We start from the raw sequence: 25,571 nt of genomic DNA on the forward strand, positions 1-25,571 counted from the left end.
GTGAACTTCTCCATAAGATAGGAAACTAAAATAGAACTAAGCAGAAATTCTAGCTCTGGAAAATATAATAACCAAAATTAAGCATGGGTTTAACAGTGGATTAGACACAGCTAAGGAGAGAATCAGTGAACTAAAAGCTGGATAAAACAATATCCAGAATAAACACAGGACACACAGAACAGAGTCAGAAGGTCTAGGATACACACAATTATAGTCTTAAAGAGAAGTGAGAATTAGGCAGAAGTTAAAGTAGAAAATTCGATACTATAACTACTAAAAAAAAGTATACCCATAACTAACTGAAAATCTTCCACCCAAGAAAAGCCTAGGCCCAGATGGCTTCACCTACCAAACATTTTAAGGAATAAATGATATCAATATTACAGAAACTCCTCCAGATAATTGGTAGAGGGAACATCCCAGTTTGTTTTATGAGGCCAGCAAACTTTGATATTAAAATCTAATAATAACATTACCATAAAAGAAAATTATAGGCCAATCTCACTTATAAACACAGATGTAAAAATCCTAAACAAAATATTAGCAAACCAAAATCCAGCAAAGGTAAAAAATGCTAAGTCAGCATGATCAAATGGAGCTTATTCCAGAAATGCAACACTGGTTTAATGTTAGAAAATCAATCTATGAAGTTCACTGCATTAGCAGAATAAAGGACAAAATTCATATGATTATCTCAAAAGATGGAAAAAAGGCATTTAAGAAACATCCGTTTATGATTTAAAGAAGAAAAAAGAGACTCTTGGCAAGAATAGAAAGTTTCTTAATATGATAAAGGGAATCTATACAAAAGTCAATTGTATGTCTATATACAAGCAACAAACTGTGAGAAAATAAAATTTTAATAAGAATACCATCTAAAATAGTGTCATAATATATCAAATACATAGGAATAAATCTAACATAAGTTGTGTAAGATATCTTTACATAAAATGATAAAAATATAAAAACTAAAGAATACTCAAATAAAGCAGACGGATATACTATGGTCATGGACTGGAAGACTCACTAGAAACTGACAAATGGAATCTAAAATTACACAGAAGTGCAAAAGGCTATGAAGAACCTATCATTAAAATGTACGTTTCACAAGAGCAAAGATTTTTGTTTGGTTCGTCATCTATGTGTATCAGGGCCAATAAAAGGCCTGATACAAAGTAGGTGCTTAGTAAACATTTGTTGAATTGAATTGAAATGTTGAAAGTATCACTTAGGAGTTTAGAAAAAGAGTTCACCCTGAGCTGTCATATAATTCCTGTGGCATATTCTGATTTACCATCTCATTTACCTTCCTCTGTTTCAAGTCAAGCAAAACCTCAAAATCTTATGTACGGAATGAAGCATTTGGGATCACTCAGTGTAGTTTTCCAATTTTTCTCCATTCTTTCTTCAGGGGCATTCATTCAAATAGAAGCTTAAACCTGAAGGGTAGAAAAATAACATAAACTGCCGTTCTGGCTCTACAGAGGGTGCCGGGCCTGACACACCACCTGTCAGATCACTGACTCCTTTCTGCTGGTGCTGCTGCAAGAACCAGCACAAGCGTCTGAGCCCAACCTCTGTGCCCTTGCTTTCCCACCATACCTTGCTGCCCACCTGAGCAGGGAAGAGCCCCCCACATCAGTTTGTCGGGGCCATCACCAACATGTAAATTTCTCCCTTCTTAATCAAAAATAAAAAAGTCTCCCATCAGAGTGCTCTCTACTGCTACCTCTCTCCTCAGCCTTTCTGAATAAACTTGAGTGTAATTCTCACATTAAAAACCAAAAATGGATCTTTAGGGGCCGGCCCCAAGACCGAGTGGTTAAGTTCGCATGCTCCACTTCGGCAGCCCAGGGTTTTGCCGGTTCTGATCCTGGGCGTGGACATGGCACCCCTTGTCAGGCCATGTTGAGGCAGCGTCCCACATGCTACAGCTAGAAGGACCCACAACTAAAAATACACAACTATGTACCGGGGGGCTTTGGGGAGGAAAAGGAAAAATAAAATCTTAAAAAAAAAAAGGATCTTTAAACGATGTTTTAATCATTTAATCATGTCCTCTGGACAAGTTTTCCGTTGCATCTATACACTGAGAGCTGAGTATGTAGTAGGTTGTCTGATTCAAAATAGGCCTCGTATTCCACAAGATTTTAATAATGCCAGTGATGCTGTATTCTTCACTAGTTCTAATTTTTCCATTTGATGCAATAAGTCATTCTTTGCAGTTGAACATTTTATAATATTATTTTTTTCCAATTGGAATAATGTCCTCTAATTCTGTATAAAAATCCAAAAGATTATCTAAATGGAAGGTATATTCAAATGGCCTTTTAAACTTCTGAATTTTCCTTTGTATTAAAAAGAAATCACTTTTCTTTCCTTATTTCTAATTTAAACTGATATACATCTGATGCCTCTAAAATATCTCTGATCTTGTCATTTATTTGACAATAAACAATTTCAATTGCTTTTATCTTAAAATACCCCTTTCTCAACAGGAAAAGGAGATCTTTTCTGACTGGACTACAGTAGAAATGAAATTGCAATAAGTGGCATCTTAGAATATTTGATACTCTTTGAACGTGATAAGCACAATAAACAGTCATCACACATTTCTCTCTTGTAACCATGCTGACTCACCCCCACCCTCTTTTACCATCTCCGTGTTCATCTCTTCTTTGACTTCCTCTTTCCAGCTGTTCACTCAATTCCATGAATTCAGTGCTTAGTAGCTGCCAGAAAAGTAAGCCCGGATAGGACACTGCACAGGGATACATTCTCCTTTTTATCTTCCTGGGAGACTATTTTTGATTACCCAGGTTAACGCTTGATAATTCTTCTAGTCCGCCAATTTTAAAAGGTGGTATTGAACACAACTTGGTTTTAAGCTTTTGTTCCTGCTTTTTTCTTTAAGTGCCTCCATAATTGACTGATTTGGAGTAAACCATCTGGACTAAATCATTTTTGGATTGAAAAATAATTTTTAAAAGTACTAAATTAAAGCCAAAACTATCTAAAAAAATCCAACCAAAAGAAGTGAGGCTGTATTAGTATGTTACTTCATTGCAGGAGTGAAAGATGAGATCCAGCCCTAGGCACAGCCAGGCTTTGAACCTGGCAGCGCCGGGTCAGAGCCCCCGTGCAGGCCTGTGGCCCTCACCCCCGTCTTCGTCGTCGCCCAGTGTTCAGTGCATGGATGAAGAGCCGCTTCAACAATGTAGAAGATGCTTTATGGAAAAACAGCTGCAATGATGCAGTGGGTGCTTTGCTGACACTTGGATTTGGTATGTCAGCAAAGCACAGGATTAAAAACATGCAGCAGGCACGTCAGGGACCCGCCTCCTCTCCCCTCCAGCAGCACAAGCCCAGTGAAGTTAAAAACAAAGGGAATCTCAAGAAAGTAATGATGAAACGCAGAGCACATTCGCCCCAGAAGAGCTGCTTTCAGTTAGGCTTTAAAAACGGCACTGTGATCATCATGTATAATTTTTAGTGGTGGTTTTGGGTATAAATGTTTGGCCTGCTTTACCACTAAAATCTACTAGAATAACTGATTTATAAGGAACATTTTGATGAGATGTATAGTTTAATGAAAATACTCATGTCCCTGACACTGTGCTTCAAGTGTTTTTCAGAAAACAGAGGCAACTATGCAAACTCTCATTGAGAATATGATGTGGCCAAAATTAAATGTGGTTCTATCCCTCATAACAACTCAAATTTTAGAATCATGCATCATACCAGCTGTCTGGGAACAAATGTATTTTGTTGGCAGGGGAACAAAAGAATTAGTCTGAATTTTGTAAATAAACTGTGGTTATTGAAATTACTTGAAACAAGCCAGAATAATAACCATTAAACATGAAAAGTCCATAAAAGTCTTTGAATTAGATTTCTGTTGCAATTATTATTCCTGTTTTCATTACATGTTTTGGGATAAAACATAGTTTTGAGCTGTTAGTACTTTTAAATAGATTTCACTGCAGATGAGTTAGCCAACAGCAGCTAAGACTATGAAGTTTTAAAAATCATTATGGAGAATGGAAATTAAAGGCTTGGAAATCTGTAAAAGAGCAATTCTTCCTTTTAACAATTGTCACGATTATTGCTTCACTGATTTTCTGTCTACATAGCATCTTCCTCTGTAAGGCTGCCTCTGACTCTATAGATTAGTTGGTTCCCCTTGATGATGACTGAGGTGGTTTAAAGATAAACAGAGTTATCCAATGGAAGCTTTAAATATATTGATGTTACTTCTCCTAATATCCATGTTACTTCCCGATAGATCATTGGGCACTGTGGGAGGCAAATAGATTCTTTCAGAATACAAATGATAGTTGCTGTAGTGGTCTAACAGGAAGAAGGAGCTAAGGCACTTCCTGAGATGTCTAACATTACCCGAAAGCTAACTAACGTAAAGGGACCAAGTTTTATTCTTAAACCCAGGAAGCTGGGAAGGAAGCAGAAGAATGCTAAGGTCAGCATGTAGAGAAAATAAAGGACTCTGCTGGCGTCCTCTCTGCTTTGGCCTTCTAAGGGAATCTTATGGAAGATCTGGAAGGGCAATCTGCTCTATTTGAGAGAAGAGCAGAAAGATGAGGGCATTTGTGACAACATGGATGAACCTGGAGGCCACTGTCCTAAGAGAAGTAAACCAGACAGAGAAAGAGGATCTTACTCACATGTGGAATCAAAAAAACCTGAACTCACAGAAACAGAGTAGAATGGTGGTTGCCAGGGCCTGGAGGGTAGGGGAAACGGGGAGATGTTGGTCAAAGGGTAGAAACTTACAGTTATAAGATGAAGACGTTCTGGGGATCTAACGTACAGCGTGGTGACTCCAGTTAATAATACTGTAGTGCATACTTGAAATTTGCCAAGAGAGTAGATTTTAAGGATTCTCACCACACACAAAAAAGTCATTATGTGAGGTGATGGATGTGTTAATTAACTTAATTGTGGCAATTATTTCACAATGTATATCAAATCATCATGTTGTACATCTTAAATATACGCAATTTTATTTGTTAATTATACCTCACTAAAGCTGGAAAAAAATCACTGAGGAAAAAAAAAAGAGAAGGTAGGCTGATGGGCAGGGAGCTGGCATTGTGGTTTCTCTTGGTTTCCCTAACCTATGAACCCCTTTGATGCTATGATGTCTGGGGCATAGCTGGGGGCCACAGAGAAGCCATGAGAAGGCTCAATCATCCTACTCACCTCAGCTGAAAATTGTAAAAGACTATCTATAATATTTTAACAAGAGTCTAGACAAGTAGATGTTTAGAAAAAGCCTGCTTAGAATATGTTTAGAAGGCCCAATGCCAAGCATCTATAATCACTACCCAAGTTCGGTGGCTTTTGGAACTCTCTCTTCATCCTTAAACTCCCTTAGCATATGATGGGGTTAATCCTCCTTCCTTCCTTCTCTCCCTCCCTCCTTCCCTCCTTCCACGAATTCACCGATTCTCACTGGGCCAGGAACTAGGCTCAATGCTGAGACAGAAGGATAAACATGACAGCTCAGGAGCCCACCCTCAAAGAGCAACATCTACCGAGGGAGGCTGCTGGGAAAACCTTTCAATGGAGGTTCCCAGAAAGTGCTACAGGAGCACAGAGGAAAGAGGCACATGTCGTGGGCAAGGTCATTCTGAGGATGAGACTAAGGGCCGCAAAGGCTTTCTGGAGTAGTTCAGTTCAACAACAAGTGCTGGCAGATGCCACAAAGATGACAGAGAGGGTCCAGGTCCTCACTCTCAAGGAGCTTAAAGTGTAGTAGGAAACTCTTTGGTTTTCACGACATTCAGTTCTTCTGTCTCTGCCCTCCTCTCTCTGACCATTTATTCCTGTTAAACCCTCTCTGTGTCCTCCCCTACTTTCTCTGTCCCTTCAGTGTGCACCTGCCCATGCGTCTGCCCATGGCCTTCTTATTTCTCTCTCTGCTCTTCCTTGTCAACATCATCCACACTCTGAGGGCTTTTCCTATACACCCCCGTCAAGATGATTCAGATATATTGACATTTCTAGGGCTTTTCTCGAGTTGTAGATTCAGATTTTCAACTACATGTCTCCGAATGAATGTCCCGCTAGCATCTCCGACTCGACATTTAAAAAATGCTCCCGCTGTCCTCTATACACTGGTTTATCAACTCAAAACTTGGTATTATTTTCGACACTTTCCTTTTTTTGCCCTCTAAATCTTTGTGTTCTACGAATTTTAAGTGAGTCTTCACATCTACCCCTTTCTTTCACTCCCTTGGAAAATACCCAGTTTGAGGGCTCCTGATTTCTCTTGTGGCTAGTGATGTGAATTTTAGTGCTAGCATGTCTGAATTGGTCTCTTTTCATTCCTTGTTCATCTTATCTTCCACCACCAGATTAATCTTTCTAAAGTATAAACACAATCATGCAACACTACCTAGTTACAGAAAAAAAATCCTCAATGGCTGATGCCTGCTTTCTGACCAGTGACTGGATTCCTTAGCATCGCATCCAAGATTGGCTGCTGATGGTCCTGACACACAGCACAGTGCCTGGTAAAGAGCAGGGATCATTAACAGAGGTTTGTTCTTTTCTTTTCTTTTTTTCCTTTTTTTTTTTTTTTTTTGAGCAAGATTAGCCCTGAGCTAACATCTGCTACCAATCCTCCTCTTTTTGCTGAGGAAGACTGGCCCTGAGCTAACATCCATGACCATCTTCCTCCACTTTATATGTGGGATGCCTACCACAGCATGGCTTGCCAAGCAGTGCCATGTCCGCACCAGGGATCCAAACTGGTGAACCCCGGGCTGCTGAAGCAGAACGTGCGCACTTAACCACTGCGCCACTGGGCTGGCCCCTCTCTTCTTTTTTTAATGGACAAAATGAATGAAGCTGACTTTCTGGATTTATTTTTCTCTTCACTGATGCTGCCCTCTGGGCAAGATGTTCTTCACTCTTCCCTGAACACTCTGAGCCTGTCCTGCTTCATGTCTTCCCTCACTCTGTTCCAATGTCCTTCCTTTCTGGTGATGCCTAACTCACATGTCCCCTTCTCCTCTGTGAATAATTACAACCACACACATTGCATCTGCATTATGTTTTATAGTTTTTGAAGTATTTTACACATTTTACCCGGTTTTGATGTTCACATCAGCCCTGTGGGAAGGTATTGTTACCGACATTTTAGGAACCTGATATCTGGAGGCTAAGTGACTTGCCCCAAATCGCATGACTAGTAGCGACAAAGGTGGACTTAGAACCAGCCGTGCTTCCCTGCTGGACCATAATGGTCCTTGAAGCCTGTCCTGTTTCCCTTCCCTGTGTCTTGGTAGAGGTGCCTGGGACAACCTCTGCCCCCTCCCCAAACATACGCAATTACTATTGAGACTGCATTTGGTCACTAGATTCTCTCCTACATTAATTGATACATCTAGGCCTCAAATATAGGGCAGGCGGCTTCACGGCTGCGATTGAAACGTTAAGTGTGACTGGCTTTTAGCTAAATATTTTAAAACAATGTTGCTTGTGCCTACACAGTCCAGACCTTTAATGGCTGGACACACCAGATAAGACTGAGAACTAAACTAGCTGGCTGCAAAAAACACTGCGCACGAAACCAGAGAGAGCTGTTGCCTGGGCAGCCCCAGGCAACAAGATGAAGCAGAAGCGCAGGTCTCCGTGAGAAGGCTGACGGAAGCAGTGCCCTCCCCTGACCAGCCTGCAAGGGCCCAGTTCCCTTGAGGGCCACGGGCTCTGGAAGCAACTCCAGGCCAGCGAGCGCCAAGCCCTGCCTGGGGTGGTGGGACTCGAACCTTTTACTGGCTAAAGGCCCTCCCCTTCCTTCCTCCCGGGGTCGGGGAAGATGGATGCCAGCACCAAGTCTGGGTTCTTTCCACATCTGTGACTCTGAGTCTCCAAGCCATTGAGAAGAAAAAGAACCTCCTTTAAATTCCACGCCTGGAACCTCCATTACACACATATCTCCCTGCTCTACGGGACTGTGACCTCTTGGGGGGCAGGAGCTATAACTTGCTTGTCTTTGTTTCTCTTCAGTACCTACTGTTGTCTAGCAATAACGCCCGTCAAAAGAATGACAACACGCCTGTCAAAAGAACAAAATGTTGAGCAAAAAATTATGACTCTCCTGTGAAATGCACAGCATTGTATTTAACTTATTAGATCTCTGAGGGATTATTTTTTTCTCACTAATGTATTTAAAATAGTCTTCTGGAAAACTGAGTGACCAATGTAATCAAAGTTACTAATACGTTCAAAACTTAAGATAGCCGGTTCAACGCAGGAGTTTTATTACACGTATATTAATATCTACATTATATTAGGTGAAAATCTGACATTGTTTAGTGCCTTTGTGATAAATATATGCTTTGTTCAGCATTAAGAATACCAAGTAAATTTTTAGACTATTTCTTTTCTTCTCTCTCTTTTCTATAATTTATCAGATTGAATTATTTTAGCAAAGGCTAGCAAATTACTTAGTCTCATTGTGAATAAGTGAAACATTGTTGCTCCCGAGAGTGACTTTCAGTTTTACATATATCTGAACCCGAGTGATACGCGGCACATACCCATTTTACACAGTGTTCAATATGATGGGAAATCACACCCTGGGAGTGCGCAGCCCAAGTACCATACGGGGAGGAGCGGTCCCACCCGGGGTCTGTGTGGCAAAGTCATTTCCTTTCCTGACAACTCAGTTTCTTTGCACAAGGGGGAAGTTTGGTCAGAGCCCTGCTCTCCCCTTCTTTGCTGCAGCTATGGGATTCTTGCTTGGATCTTATCTAGAACTAGAAATTATTAACTCCTGGTAAGGATAAAAATAATGATTTTTAACTACTTTACTATTTATGGATTACAGGAAAGATCATGTTTCTCTAAGGTTGACTTAGATAGAAAATTAGTATTTTCTAATTTTATTTGTTTTATCTTGAATCTGCATAAGGAGCAAATTAAGTCTTTGTAAGTCTGGATGAACATGCCTTCTCTGGGCGCTCTGCTGACCGATCCGCCCGGGGTGAGGAGCTCGAGGAGTGAGCCGATGGCGCTGAGGCTCTTGGTGGGCAGCAAGGATACCACCCATCGAGACCTGATGAGAAGCAGCTTTTTGTTTTTAATTAAAAACAAAACTTTTAAAATGCCTCATTCATTTTTTATTTTTATAGAATCAAAACACAGGAATTTTTTCTTAAATGAAAAACAGAAATAGTTTAAACTTTTTTTTTAAGCAAGCAAGTTAAAAAAAGCAGCCCAGGAAATTGTTCTTTGTAATTCTGCCAGTTTCAATTTTGATCCTTTATGCAGCTAGCATCAGGATAATAATATTTGGTGGAAAAGACAGAGAAGAAAGTTCCAAGAAGCTGTTTTGCACACATTTCAGTTCTTTGATTGGCTGACGTCAGGCTAGCTGTTATTGCAATTACTTTGACAGATGGCAAAAGAGGAAATCATATACAATAATTTCAACATTTTAAATATCCTAAGTAAGCTCAGATATAAGCAGACCCTAAAAAATATACATGATAACACTTCATATTACCTTTGACTACTTCTATTACTGTCACAGATTGAAAGAGTGGTATAGGTCAAGTTTAGATAAAAGAAAAGTTAAATTAAATATAGATGAATAGTATCTATTAAGCGCCCATTATCTGCTCTCTAGTTTTGTTGAAACAATTGGCATTTTTTTTTCTAGCTACACCCTAGGACCTTGTGGAAAGAACCCAACATTTCACAGTGGCAAAGATTATGAAATATTCAGCTTTACCCATGGGTATTTCCTGACATTTCTTTGGTAAACTGTAGCCTAATAGAAGATATCAAGAATTAGTGTAAGAAATATTCTAAAAAGCTATTGTCACTACAAAGATGAAAGCAACTTTGATGATCAAAAAGAAGTCAATAAAAAAAGACTGAAAGTGGTTCTTGAATCCCTCCCTATTGTTCATTTGGGATTTCTTAATTTCCCTACTCTCAGTATATTATGGAATTTTCCGTGTGAAGTTTTGCCACGAATTAGAGTGATGTCAACAAAGTTTTACCTTAAGTCATATTTTCTCACAAACTGGAGAAGCCCCAGTCCTCGAGGGAACACTGTTCTCTGCTTTTAAGAAGCTTGTCTTCTTTTGGTTACAAGCCTCCTAGACATCGGATGGAGCTCAGCTGACCTTCAGTGACAACTAAATCGATGCCGATTCCACTTGAACCTCACACTGTTATGTGAGGAGGCATTTTCACCTGTGGCCACAGCTGCTCTGCCATTGTCTCCTTTGCTCTGTGTTGTTCTCTGCCCACGGAGGGTTAATGGCATTTGTGACGGTACCAGGTGTCTGGAACACTATGCTTGTTTTTCTGCCATCTTTAATGAATCTACTTCCCCTGTCACTGCTATGCAGCTTTTTTATTAACTAGAAATGTTGTAACTTACAAATTGTCATGAAAGGAGTAAAGGTTTGGAATTCAGATAAACCTGGGTTTGAATCTACTATGGACTAGCTGCATGATCTTGGACGAGTTACTCAACCCCTCTGGGTTTTAGTGTGCCATCTGTGGAATGGGGATGGTAATACTGGCCTTATACAGTTACTATCAGGATAAATGAGCTAATTCATGTAACATTTCTTGTGCAGTGCCTGTCATCTCATAGGCCTTTGATAAAGTGTAGTTACTATTAATTTTTTCATATTAGGATTATCCTATTATTGACTGTATGACATAGACCCTGTACAGTACCTATACATGTACATATACTATATATGAATTTATGCATATCATATATATACATGATATATATATATATATACATGACATGTATATTACATGGGGTATATACCAGAGAGTAGGAAGTAATTAAAGGAAGTCAATTCAGTAATGTTAACACTCAGCATCTATTAAGTGCTTACTTCTGCCATTTTGAGCAATCCCTTACCTTGGGATTCTGTTTGTAAACAACTCCAGAGATGAAAAACCTCCCCTATTAGACTTACATCAGTGTTTATGCTTCCTATAAGGTGAAAATGACCTAATTTAATATTTCTGTACTGAATTTACTGTGAGCTATGAGACAATCAAACTATAAACGTCTGTCAATATCTATGGCAGGTTGTATGCACAAAGATTGGTGACACTTAGGGGATTGTTAGCAATTCTATACCCAATGGCCAAGGACAAGGCATTTATAAAAGATTTCATTAAGACTTGTGATCTCTACTGATACACTGTTGACCTTTTACTTTAAATTGTCAAAATTACCACAAAGAATAATTCATTATAACCAGAAGAATTAGATGAAAATAATCCTCTCATTTGAAAATAAAATAGGTCATTAGCTATTGTCATAGCCAGATTATTCTGCTTATATTACATTTATTTTATTAACAGAATGAAAAGAGGAGAAAAATAAAATTCAAAAGAAAATATGATTTATGTTTCTAAGTCTAAGAATGTCTATTTATTTTAATGTGACGACATGGCAGATTGTTGGCTGCACACCCAACCTCCGTCTCCCCTCCTCCTTGTCCAGGTTATACGCCCTCTCCTAATTCCGCTACCAGCAGGTGGAGCCTGATTGGCCGAGGCTAGTTTTGATACCTTCCGTCCTCTTGCCAGGGATTGGACATACCAGGCTGAGCATGTGACCTGTTTTTTCCAATGAGATGTGAAGGGAGGTATGTGGTGGGGGTGGTTCTGGGAAAGGTCTCTTTACTCTTCGGAAGGGGACCCCCGAAACAGACAGCCCCTTTCTGCCTCTGGATATTGCTAAATCTGCAAGGGACGTCTGGAACTGCTGTAGCCATCTTGGAATTGCTTTGAGGCTGAAGCCAACACAGGAGGTAGAACCACGAGAATGTCAGAGAAGCAGAGCCAAGGCCCCAAGGCTCTCTGCCCGGAGCCTGCCCTACCTACAGACTTCTGGTTTTGTGAGGTAATAAACCCTTTGTTGTTTATGCCAACTAGGGGTGGAGTATTCTGTTACTTGCAGCCAAAGCATCCCAGTGGAAACAGAAAATGCATAAGCTCCTTGACCTGGAGAAAGTCAACAAACAAACCAGCCAAGCGGGGGTGGGGGAGGGGGTACCTGTTCCTGGGACTCCAGCTCCTTGTGCTGTAGTTTTTTCTCTGCACATCGCACTTGATTAGAGCGGTTTTCTAGTTCATCTTGTAAAGCCTGAAACAGTGCAAGATAAACACATAAACATTAAAAATCAGCACCCTTGGAAAAAAGTTTTACCACATGAACTGGCATTAAAAAGGCCTCAGCCCTCTAGTCTATTGCTGTTGTTCCAAAGAGTTCAGGCAAACAAAACTAGCCTTTTAATGCCAGGCCCAGGGGTTTTCTACTTTAGGAATCACTGGAATGAAAATTTGCAAACTTATGAAACAGACACATTAGCAGGTATCAATTTATTTTATGAAAATTTCCTTAAATTCCCAGCATAGAACTATAAGCACGCAATAAAGCATAGTTACTGGTAATTAAAATCACTCTATTGGTACACCTGGAAAGTACACTTATACTCTGAAAAGTGTTGTGACAGCTAGGAATTGTAATATTGGACCAACATGACATTTTTCAAAATTAGACCATGGTAATTTGAGTAAATTATAGCAACCTTGAAGGAATTTCTTTATTAAATCATGAGGATGGTATGGAATTTTAGGAACCTGTAAGAAGTGGACAGAGATAAACTCTTCTAGTTGCCAAGCAGCTGTTGGAAATAGAATTCAGGTTAACATGGGAAACTTGGAAACCACAAAGATTAGTAATTATCATCTCATCAATTACTATTTTATGTAAATAGGTGAATTAAAAAAGAAACAGGATCCATTCAAAAATCTGATGTAATTATACATATAATACATAGAAAGTTACAGGGAGCAGAACACATGGGATAGCAACCGCAAAGATCCCAAGTAAAGTTTCAAAATAAAATTCACTTAATCAAGACTTTTGAGTTTCCACCATAAGTCAAGAACTGTGATAGGTACTCTAGATAGAGCAGTGAAAGAAAACAGACAAAAACCATTCTTATGTTCTATTGGGGGGCAGAAAATAGCAAACAATAAGTATAATACATGTCAGTGATAAGTGCAGAAGAAAAATAAAACAGAGAAGGAGAATATTCCAGAGGGGGGAGGGAGGGACTGCAATTTTAAACAAATGGCCCAAGAAAACCTAACTGAGCAAGGACCTGAAGGAGAAGAGAGAGCAAGTCAGGGATATCTGCAGGAAGAACCTTCTAAGCAGGGGACACTGTGTGTGCAAAGACCCTGAGGTGCATGTTTGGGGACACCGCAAAAGCCAGTGTGGAGAGTGAGCACAGGGGGAGCAACACTGTTAAGGGCATAGCAAGGGTCAAGTCTCATCAGGCTACGTGAAGCCTCAGACGGCAGCTAAGAACTTTAGATTTTATTAGGGGTGGATGGGAAGCTGGTGGAGGGTTGCGGGCAGGTGTTGCTTTGGTTGCTGTGAAGAACAGACTGAAGAAGGATAAGGGCAGAAGCAGGCAGGCATGGGAGGGAAAAGAAGGTGGAGAACTGGACCAGGGTGGTAGCCGTTGGGGGCGAGGGAAGTGTAAGATTCCCGGTATATTCCACGATGGAGATGACGGCCCTAAGGAGTGGATACAGGGCATGGAACAAAAAGAGACCCTAAGGGTTTTGGCTTGGAGCAGGGAGAAGAATGCAGTGGGGGAAGGTTAAGGGAGGGCAGGTGCAGGGCAGAAGATCTGGAGCTCAGCCTGGGATATGTTAAGTTTGGAATGCCTGTTACACATCCAAGAGGAGATGCTGGTAGCAGCTAGGTGTAAGAGTCTGGAGTTCAGACAAAGGGCCCAAGTTAATATCCATTAAAAATTCTTTCAATGCAACGTCAGTCTCTTCTACATATAAATACAGAGAGTGGTTCTTAACCTTTTCTGGGGTTCTAGATCCATTTGAACATCTGATGAATGATATGTGGTCACACCCCACATGAAAAGAAAAAATGCTTATAATTTTGCCTCTGATTTTAGGAGTCCACAGATTGCCTGAAGCCACCCATGGATGGAGCCCAGGCTAAGAGCCTCTAATTTAAAAAGTAAAATGGCTGGAGAATAAGGTTAAATTCTTAGGGGCTCTTTGATATACTTGATTATTAATGCAAAGTTCAACCCAGTCTGAGAATAAATAAACATGAAACTCCCTATTCTTTACTTGTTTATAATTCTGCTATTATGATCTGTTTCCAGAATGATGAATGCAATTGTTCCTATGCTTGTTGATTAAGTGGCATTTTTTTCCTTTTGAGAGCTACCAATAGATAGGATCTCATCAGCTTCCCTTACGGCATAATTGGGGGAGTAATGATGACCGTGTTGGGAGGACTGTTTGACCATGTTTTTCTGCTCCCACTCTTTCCTGCTCTCCAATCCATCCTCATCCTGCCGTCAGAGTGATCTTCTTAAACTTAAATCTAATTATGTCATCCCCCCTGAAATGCTTAAACAACACTTCAGCATCCCCGAGAAAGAGCTTAAACTTCTGGGCACGGCATTCAGGGACCTCCATAATCCAAGCTGAGCCATATGAAGCCTCAGTGTCCTGCTGATGTCGCTCTACTACCAACAACAACAGGAGCTGTCATTGACTGAATGCATTTCAATTTTAACCCTCACTGCAATCCTCTGCAGCAGGCATTATTTCATCTATGTTAGAGAGGACACAACTGAGGCTCAGTGAGGTCAAACAGCTTGCTCAGGTCCATGTGGCCAGTAGTCAGGCACTAGACTGGAATTTTAACACAATGACTTCAAATTCAATATGTTTGTGTGGCTCCATGCTACCTCTTCCTCCCTCTCTACCTACTTTCTCTTTTCTTTGCCTGGAAGCTGCCTCACCTGATGGTGTAATCTCCCTGACCTATCCCGAGAGCTAAATACAGACTCCTCTGGGCTTTCATCCATTCAGCGTCTAAGAGAATCAGTTTCCACGTCTGCGTGAGACTCAGAGCACCTGAAGCCCAGGGCTCTCTCCTCTTCATGTCTGCAAGCCCAGTGCCAAGCCAGCTCAGTGCCTGGCACACACGACACTGAATCCATGTCTGCGGAAGGAACTAATAAACATTTGAACTATACTCCCTGAGGAAATTTACTCCAATTATCAGAGCTTCCAACCATCCTTAATAAGACACATTAAACAAAAGGTTATTTAATTTTTGTTTTTTTGTTTTCCTTGTTTGTTGTTTTGTTTGATTCTCCAAACACAGAATATACAAATATATCTTCCAAATATCTATATCAATACACATATATGTATTTATATTATATTATTGTTACTTATAATAATATGTTTTCTGGTTTCTGCCACAGCTAAAAAAGACAACATTCCCTTGATTTTTTTTAGTTTTTATTTTTACTTCACAGAAAAAAATAAAGGAGATGTGCATCTCCCTTCTTCCTACCTCCTGCCTGGTCTCCCTCCTCCTGTACGCCAGTAGAACCCTGGGAGTGGCCCACTCTCAGTGCCCCCTCCCTCCCGTCCCATCCTCTCGGCGCCGTCACACCCGCCTCCTGCCCTCACTCCTCTCCTGAGGCAGTTGTCACCACAGGCAGTTGTGCCTCCTAAATGCCAAAGCCAGAAGCCAATTTTCTTCCTCATTCCATGGCCAGCATTTGGCCCTGTCCATGCCCTGAGTGCTTTTCCCCTTAAATTTTGAGGAAATAATTCTGCAGAGTGACATCAGGGGGTTAAGTAAGGAGGCTGTTGCAAGAGTGAAGCCAGACACAACGAGGGCTTGAAAGAGGGCCGTGGGTCTGGAGGAGGGGACCGCAGTGGGAGAATCACCAAGGGGGAAAGGAGGGACTCAAAGAGACCACAAGGCTTTGACACCGAATGACCAGAGAACAGTGGACAGCATGAACTGATAAAGGGACCAGGAGCAAGCTCTCAGTAGGGGCAGTATGGTTTCTGAGAAGTTGAGTTTAGGGTGCTAGTGAGATTTCTAAAGGGACCAGTTACCCTGGGAAGGTGGGTCTGAGCAGTGGATAGGGGTCTCAGACAAAGGTACAGATGGGCACACTTCGTTGCGGTAGTGAGTAAAAAGAGAAGAGGTTCCAAAACCTGACCCTTGAGTGGTACCCACACTTCCAAGCAGGCCGAGCAGGGTGAGGCCAAGAGGCTGGTGAGAACTCAGAGGGGCAGGAGGCGACTGAGGAGAAGCTGGCGTTATGGAAATCTGGCTGCAAGAGTTTCTGGCAGGACAGGTAACAGAAGTAGATCTGATCCTTTCTCCATATGTCACATGGTGAAGAGACCATCAACTCTTCCTATTTTATCAATATTATCAAAATAGAAGAGAAATTACATTTGCTTTTCAAAAAGATACCACTTTTCAAATTTACTCATAAAGACACAAAACATGTGACCTTTCTAAGGTCAATGAAAGAAAGCAGTATGTCTAGAGATTACTTTTATTATCTATCAAAAAACCAGATTAAAAAATTGAAGAGTAACCAAATAATATTCCACATTCAAAAAAGTTAAAATGTACCAGATGAAAGGAAAATGACAGTTTATATTGGCAGCTGTTCCTGGTCTCATATTCCAAAAAATTATTAGGCCATTAGAATTCCAACCTCAGAATTCAACATAAGGACTATGTGAAAATGACCACAATTGCTCAACAAGTACAAGCGGGAAATTTCTTTTCAGTTGTGGCTTCTTTATTCAAAAACCTTCAAATCTGACATTTGACACACAAAAAAAATCAACTTTTAATTTATCCCCGAGAAAAGCTCAAGATAATTAAAGAACGGAATGTCCAACATTGGGTCAAAAATATAAAACAAAACCCAACTTGAACAGTAAAACTGTTTATTCTGCAAAATTATTCCTCATCTCTTAGCTCTGCTCTGTCAACTTGCAACATGACTGCAGACGCAGCTCTTCCTCCCAATTAAACCTGCCTTTAAATGCCGTGCCAGTCAGCTTGCTGTGCGAAGCTACACCCTGCCGACTCTCAGGGCGCTCCGTGTTGGTGGGGAACAAAGAAGGACACTTTCCAGAAGAAAAACATAAATGACATAATAAGCTTTACAAGAACAACGAAGGCATATCACACTCTTTAAAAAGGAGCAGGTTATAGGATAATTTGATTTATTTGTTTGAAATAAGAAAATAATTAGAGCAAATTAAAGTGTAAAAGATTTTACATGTCAGTGGCCTTTCCAGGCTGAGGAGACGCCCTGGCAGCTATGTGTCCATCGAATGGCACCCCTCACAAGACTAGAGCTTTCAGGAGGCTTAAGAAAAAAACAAAGAGTATTATATCAATGCTATTTTCATAAAATTTATAAAGATGATTCAGACCAAGCCACTCAACTTGCAAATCCACGCACTAAGGAATTATATGTAGTCTTATTAAAAATCAAAGTTTCTCTTGCAGTTCTCAATCAAACAAACATGAAACGATGGCAGATACATGTCTTTTGATAATGAACAAATGAAACAAAATTTCATTTCAATTACAAAGTCGTTAAAAAGTTATTTAACAAAGGAAAACTTCATTGGAAGGAGAAATCCTGTTATAATGATAAAAAAGATATAGTCCAAGTGTTCCCATGTACAAGGCATAGGACAGAGAGAGGCCTTCAGACTCACTGTTTAATACGACCAGAAGTCTTTCTAGAGATTTCTGACCTTGTCTTTGGCCAACCTCTCAGCCAGCTCCATGTATGGGTGTGGGCAGTGGGCGTCCACTCTGGCACATGACAGCTATGACCCTACTGCCCTGTCCCCATCAGCTGTCTGAGCTCACAAATGTGTCTTCAGCTCATAATCCAGAACATCTGTACTCCAGGTTCTCAGCAGAGAACACAATCTCAAACCCCGCTTTCCCATCTTTACCAAAACCTCAGTTGCCAGAAATTTGGAAAAATCCACTTGCAAATCAAAACAAAATCAACAGTATTAAAAATCACCCTTCTCCTGAATCACTTGTTCTGGAAAAACTGTCAGCAGAGTGAACTCCAGAGGCACATTCTCTTATACGTTCTATGTTACGCAGACTATAGAATTGTGCCCTCCCACTTTTTAAGAGTTTTCAAGCCAGTTCTCACTGACTTGAAATTTAATGTGTTTTACATTATACTCTGCCTCATTCTGTGTTGCCAAGTCTCGGCAAAATGCTTGTGTCTGGCCCTTTCACAAGTCATCATGAAGTCCACGCACACATGTCTCTGGGCCTGCTGCACATTGAGGGGCAAAGGGTAAATGGATCCTTCCCTTGGTTCTGTCCTATAGAACATGTTCCACACGTTCTCTGGGAAGTGGGAACCTTGAGTACTATAGTGCTCTTCTATTTAAAGGGATTCGACTAAAGCATATGTAAGCAAAAAGATTGTGGATTCGGTTTTGCCTGTATAAATACAAAACCAGGGTCCTCAAAGTCATTGATTTTAGCTGAGGAGTTTAACAAGAGAAAAAAGCAGAGTATTTGTATTAAACATGTTGCCAAAATGAAGTTAGCCTGGCAAGCTGTTGAAAATTGGTGAAGCTGGGTGATGGGTAGATGGGGTTCTGCGTACTATTCTCCCTATTTTTGCATATGTTTGAAAGTTTCCATAATAAGTCAAAAAACATTTTTTTAAGCTTTTCTTACTTAAAAAACATGAAGTCACCATATCCTTCCTTTCATGAGGTTTGAATTTACTATCTTACTTCAGAGAAAACAGATGATTCATTCATCATTCAATGGGTAGGAGGGGTGTGGAAGGATTTCCGTATGTCTATTTTGGACATAAAGTGAAAGAAGCTGGGAGCGGGATGTTCATATTTTGACCCAAGAAGAAGAAAACTGAAAAGGGAAGGCTTATTTATATTTTTATTGAGATATTTAGTCAAAGATGGTTACGGTGAAACTACCCGGAACCATAACTTACATAGGGTAAAATTCCAGGTTTGTTTTTTTTTACCGGTAGTGGTCTGTTTTCCATTTAAAACCCAGAATATAATTAAAAAATTCATGTCACAAAATATCTGTTTAGATGATAAAATTTCAGTATAAACCATCTTCCACTGATTAGTTTATCCATCAAACAGAAATGACACCTGGCCTGTGGCTACAGGGAAGAGACAATAATCATAAAGGGAAAATAAGAATGACTCATTTAAACCTTAATCGCCTTTTTAGTAACGCCCACATTTCAGCAGCGTTACTGCAATCCAGTTTACAAATGGTGCCGACAATATTTCTGATGAGCAGATTTTCTTTGACATATAAATTGACAAAAGAACAGCAAATGTTTTTCTTTCTACTACTGCTAACTGAAAGTTAAGGGAAAACTAAATAAAAGCAATAAAATCTCACTATTTTTATGTCAAATTTACAGATTTTTTTTTTTTAAATCACATCTTAAACAACTGGGATACAGCAAGAAGACCAAGCCGTGTGTCCCCCAGCAGAGGAGATATAAATCTGGGGCTAGGGAAGATGACACAAAGGCAGAGAGTGACATTTTTACTGGGTGGTCTCAGTGGCTATTTACAAAGGCCACTATAGCTCCTGTTTTATTTTACTTTTTTTAAATCGGCTAAATCTACTCACAAAAGGAACAAGTCTTCCTCAACTGAAATGCCAGTCAAGATTTCTTTTAAAGTGATTTCTTCATTCAGACCTACCCAGGATGAATAACTCGCCATAAAGAAGGTTTTATTAGTGATTCTGCAGTAACGGAGGACGGGTTCATACCATAGATCTAAAGAAAACCAGAACCACAGTTACAGCAGAGGCACTAACGCCTTCAAAACACAACAGTAGAAGTTTTTTCTTTATGGCTTACGTTCAGGTTTTTAATTTTTTTTCTTCACATTCCAAGTAAGCATCTTTTTTCAACCCTCATAATTCAGTCTCTTGTGATACTGGTATGAAGAAATGGAGATCTTGGGGGTTTTTAACCCAATACATATGTTACTCTTCACAGAAGGCAGAATTCCTTGCAGGTGGAAACTTCTTAGTTGTTGCAACAAACCAGGTGGACAAAATACCAAACTTTGCTATGAACTATTGCCTACTGAGTCAACATAAAAGGCACAAGTATTGTGGCCAAAATAAAAAAACAACAGTACTGTTTTCACAGAGAATAAAAAATTTTTCGGTTTTTCTCTTTTTTTCTTTCTCTCACCAATTTTCAGTCCTTTAAAATTCCTAAATAACTTTCTTTAAAAGTCCTAAAAATGCACTTTTTAAGAAGTTACAGAGGTTCCAGGAAAAGAAATCATGTAATTCCCAAACTTTGATGATCTAAGGAAGCTGGAATCTCCTAACACACCTCATTACTGTTTCTCTCCGCACACCAAAGACCTTCCTGCTTGGCCCACATCTCCTCTTCAAGGAGCCAGTATATTTCTACTCAGGAAATCAAAGCACATTCTCCCCACTCTGTCACTCCAGACAGCTTCACTTGTGAACAAGTTCTTATCTCGGGCGGTAGAAAGCGAGGATCAAGTTCAAGAACCACAGCTAGGGTTTTTAGGGATCATGGAGGAATTTCCTCGCTGGCCAGTGTGATAACCACTTTGACTTGAGTTAGGTCTTTGTGGAACAGAGCGTAATCTGTTAAAGCCTCAGAGACCACGCGTCTTCTGTGCGAGCCCAGGGAAGACGGCGCACCCACAAGCCACTGACTGAAATTTCGACTTCTTACACCAGCTCATCATTCCCCCAGGGGACCCCTCGAGCCTGCAGCATCACCCCCATTTCTCCACACACCGTGAATGTCTCCTCTGTTAAATGGAAGTCCAGAGTCACTTCTTCCATGAAAGATTTCAAAGTTAGAGTGCAGAAAACTCCTATTTCTCAGTAAGTCATTATGTCCCCATATGATAACATTTTACAGCTCTTTTTACTTTGAATTTATCTGACTTTCTTTCTCATTCTAGACTATGAGCCTCATAAGGGTAAGAACGTTTTTCCCCTCATATTTTAAAAGGGATCTCTGAAATGCTTAGTCAAGTGCTGACACTGTGGCGATAGTATTTACTGGTAACATTAACCAATTATATAAAGATCAAGTTGCCTTTCATTTAAAACAGTTGAGGTATGTCTACTAAAATTTCTCCAGATTTCTTTTTTCTCCTCTCAAACTACATAACATTTCCTCTCACTCTGTCTCTAGATAAAAATATCTGAGTTTCACCCAGTTTGCTCCCTCAAATGTGAGATGTTTCCCTTCTTGTTTTCTCAAGATAATGCACCTATCAGTGCCCTCATTTCTATCTCTTTTCAAATTCTAAGGGTCCATCACAACTGTCACCCTCTCCCTTTCCGCTGAGCCTCTCCCAGTGTCTAAACTGGCATGCCTGACTTTCCCTCTGCCTCTCTGGAAACTAATCTTGCTTTTCACATGTTGTGTGGGAGAATGTATTTTGAATGGAAAGACACCTCGTGGTTCCTTTAACCTGATATTCTTTTATTCAGTGATGGCCACACTTCTCAAGCGCGTTACTATATTCCCATATTTCTCCCCCATCAGCTAACTCCTTCCTCATCTGTAACCCGAGTTGGTCTCCAACACCTGATGAAACTTGCTCTCTGCGAAGTCAGCAATGAGCCTTTTATTGCCAATCCAACAGCCTTTTCCACATCTTTATTCTCCTCGACCTCTCTGTTGCCTTGAGCACTGTTAAATCCTCTCCTCCCAGAAATCTTTGCCTTTGACACCAGAAAACCCTGGCTGTCCTCCTCCCCGTTCCAGCAGGCTTTTTGCTCCTCCTCCTCCTTGTCTTCCCTTTCAGTTGTGGATATTTCCCAAACTAGATATTTCTTATCTCTCCATTCTTCTCTCTAAACACTGCCTCCTTTGGACAATTGCTTAATCAATTCCATAAATTAATAAAGGCATTGCTATAATCTAAGCACACGCCATGTGCCAGGCACTGTGCCAAAGATTACCCTCAAAAAGCACTGAATTTAGTGGCTGGCCCAGTGGCATAGTGGTTAAGTGTTTTGGCGGCCCAGGGTTTGCAGGTTCGGATCCCAGGCACAGACCCAGCACCACTTGTCAAGCCATGCTGTGGCAGCATCCCATGTAAAATAGAGGAGGATGGACACAGATGTTAGCTCAGCAACAATGTTCCTCAAGCAAAAAGAAGAAGATTGGTAAGAGATGTTAGCTCAGGACCAACCGACCTCACAAAAAAGAAACTTTTTAAAAATCACTGAATTTAATACATATGACAAACTTATAAAGAAGTAATTATAATACCACGTAAACTGTGCTGAAGAGAAGTCTTACCAAGCATTGAGCGTGAACACAGGAGGAAAGCAACACGTACATGCCGGGAAGGGCCAGAGCGAGAAGACTTCAGCGAGGAGGTGATGTGTGGCCGGAGGAGAGAAGTGAGCTCCCCGCAGATTCAATGCAGAGGGAAAGGCATGGCCACAAGGACCAGCCGCGGTGCTGGCTGCGCAGGGCATGGGGAGCCGATGACGGGCAGTGAACCAGGAAAGGCTGCTGGGCGTGGTCTTGTGGGCCAGGAGGACCACAGATATTATCCTGTGGCAATGGGGAACCATGGAAGGCCCTAAGATGACCAGACTGACCAGATTGGAAGAGCATTTAGGTGGCAACGTGGAAAGTGGGGGCAGTAAGGCCCGCAGGAGGCTATTCAAGAGTCTTGGCAGGACACGTGGGAGAATCTCTGGGACAGAACAGAGGAAAGGTCTGTTGACACCCTACCTTCTCAATGTACAGTAGGAAACCAGGCCCAGAAATATGTGCCTCTAAGCCTCATAATCACTTGTGTAAAGGCCGGGCACAAGCATTCTGGCAAGTCTTGGGAATACAGAATGAGGCAAAACACATTAAATTTCAAGTCAGTGAGAGATGGTTTGGAAACTCCAAAAAATAAAAACAATAAAAAAGCACAGTTTTACATATGTTCTGCATAACACAGAACATGCAGGAGAATCTGCCTTAGGGGTTCACTCCGTCACAGCAGGGAGACTACTAGGAGGCCACTGCAATATCACGTGGGAGATGAGCCTGGCTTGGACTAGAGATGGCAAGAAGTGATGGGCCCGCGACGGGGTGGGTTTACATGCGGAGATGGCAAAAAAGCCAGAAGGCAGAACTATGGGGCTTGGTAACAGAATGAACGTGCCAGGTATGAGAGAAGGAGGTTCAAAGAAGGACTATGAGGCTCCCAGCATAGATGGCTGATTGCTGTCATGAGCTAAGGCAGGGAACACAGCAGGATTAAAATACATGGGAAGGAGGAGAAAAAATAAGTTTCTGACCGACACAGATTCAACAGTAATATAATGCAAATGACTTGACCATTAGAGTATGGTGACAAAAAAGAAACAGTGGAAGAAACAGTTTTGGGGCAGTAAGATCATGAGTTCAGTTTTAGAGCCCGAGTTTGGATGGGTATCATGACACCCAGCTTTCCCTGTCCAACAGGCAATGGAAACACCAGTTCTAATGAGGGCCTTCCTGCTGATGATCCCTAAAGCTCATCTCCACACCCAGCACGGCACGAGTCCTCTAACTGGACATCTCCAACCGTCTCTCGCATGTGTGCACATAGTTGCTTCACTGTCATCTCAAACTCGGCGAGTTCAAGCCCAAACTCATGATTTCCCTCCTCAGTCAGCCTCTGCCCCGCGGTCCTGCTGATTCAATGACACAGTCATTCTTGCAGTCAGCTGGGTTTAAATCTCATGGTCATCTGTGAGTCCTCTCTCTCTTAGTTCTCACTTCTAGTTAGTTGCTCAAGTTCCTTCAATTTATATCTGAAACGACTCTTATTTAGGTCTTCCTTTTTACACACCAGGTTTCCACACTTTTCCCAGTTGTGTCATCCTGCATACCACTGGAAGACAAATTTTCCTCAAAGACTCTCTCTTTATGCCATTCTCCATCTCCAGAAGCATAAGGACCTGACCATCTCTCACCCCATCGAGATGGAACTTCCTCTGCCTAGTTCCGGATCCCTCCATCTTTCTCATTGCACTCAACACGCTGACTCAAAGCTCACATGTTCCTATGTCTCAGGCTGGGTGACAGGGGCTTGAAGTACTCCACCTCCTCTCACAATAACCCTCGGAAGTAGAAGCCTCACTTCTCAGGAAGCAGCTAAGGCTTCTAGAGGTTTCCCAAGCTGCCCACTTGAAAGTCATGAAAAGAGGAAATGGCCCAGGTTAGCTTGGCCCCGGAGGAGGGAGCAGGGCCTTTGGTGGCCCTTGTTGCTTTCTTCATCTTATGTAGAATGTGTTCTTCTCCCTATGATAATGCTACCTTCCTTCAAGTTTCCAGTGACCCCAAATCATCTGGGTTTGGTTTTAAGATATTTAATCCTCAATTTAATGAATTAAAATGCATGAGAAGCAGGAGGAAAAATAAGTTTCTGTGTCACAGATTCAACAATAAAAATAATGCCAATGGCTTGCCTATTGGAGTATGGTGTCAAAAAAGAAGGGTATTACACAGTGTTATGGGTTGAATTACATCCCCCCAAAAGATATGTTGAAGTCCTAACCCTTAGAACCTCACAATGTGACCTTATTTGGAAATAGGGTTGTTGCAGATGTAATTAGTTAAGATGAGGTCATACTGAGTAGAGTGAGGCCTTAATCTAATACGACAGGTGTTTTTATAAGAAGAAGAGAAGAGACACACTGGAAGAGGTTGGCCATGTGACAATGGAGGCAAGGATTGGAGAGTGACGCATCTACAAGCCAAGAATACCAAAGAGTGCTGGGAAACACCGGAAGGGAAAGGCAGCAGGGAGGACTCTTCCCTAGAGCCTTCGGGGGAGCCCGGCCCTGCGGACACCCTGATTTCAGACTTCTGGCCTCCAGAACTAGGGGACGATAATGTTCTGTTGTTTTAAGCCACCTGGCTTTTGGTACTTGGTTATGGCAGCCCTAGGAAACTAATACACATGGCAAGAAACTTCCCTTGATTTACACATTTTCTTTCTGAAACCCTACAACACACACACGTACACACACGTGCATGCACACGTGTGTGTGCACAGGCTCACACAGGCACACATACACATTCCCTTTCATACTACCCAGTTCTAAACCTCATTTTATCCACATAGGGACCAATAGTATTCTCATAATGAGACAGTCTGGATAATGGCCATAGCGGGGTAGTACTCCTATCATATCTACACGTATTTCTATAATTTTGTTTCCCTGGTCATATCGGGTTATAAAGGAAGTCAGTCCAATATAACAGAGGCACATTCCTAGACAATGGAAGAGAAAATGCCCGATGGAGGTAGAGATCCTTAGGTGAGCCCGTTTCCGGCACTCCCACATTCATACAGGGGATGGAAATTCTACATGCCAGATAAAGTGTTTTTCTTTTCTTTTTTTCACCCTAGGATACTGGGCTATCTAAAGCCAATACTTATGAAGGAAGAAGTTTAAAACTTCCCATTTAAACCCCTTAGACGGAGAGGATTTACAAAGATCCTGTTCAATGTTCTGCTGACACATTGTCAGAAACATTTATCATGCGACCTTTTGAAGTTTTTTCCACTCCCTTTTAGTTATTAAAGCTTGGATTGCAGTTAGTTAT

At 41.1% G+C, this 25,571-nt stretch overlaps 1 protein-coding gene across 17 annotated transcripts in view; it reads right to left on the bottom strand.

The window, feature by feature from the left end:
• The window catches only part of CEP112 (centrosomal protein 112), a 452,281-nt gene that overhangs the window by 31,864 nt on the left and 394,846 nt on the right, over nt 1-25,571 (bottom strand). For all 17 annotated transcript variants that reach the window (XM_070227014.1, XM_070227013.1, XM_070227007.1 and 14 more), the window contains one exon: nt 12,074-12,163. In XM_070227014.1, coding sequence (XP_070083115.1) covers nt 12,074-12,163 — 90 coding nt within the window. The remainder of the gene's footprint in view (nt 1-12,073; nt 12,164-25,571) is intronic.

Source organism: Equus caballus, chromosome 11, assembly GCF_041296265.1.
Source record: "Equus caballus isolate H_3958 breed thoroughbred chromosome 11, TB-T2T, whole genome shotgun sequence".
Lineage (NCBI taxonomy): Eukaryota > Metazoa > Chordata > Mammalia > Perissodactyla > Equidae > Equus > Equus caballus.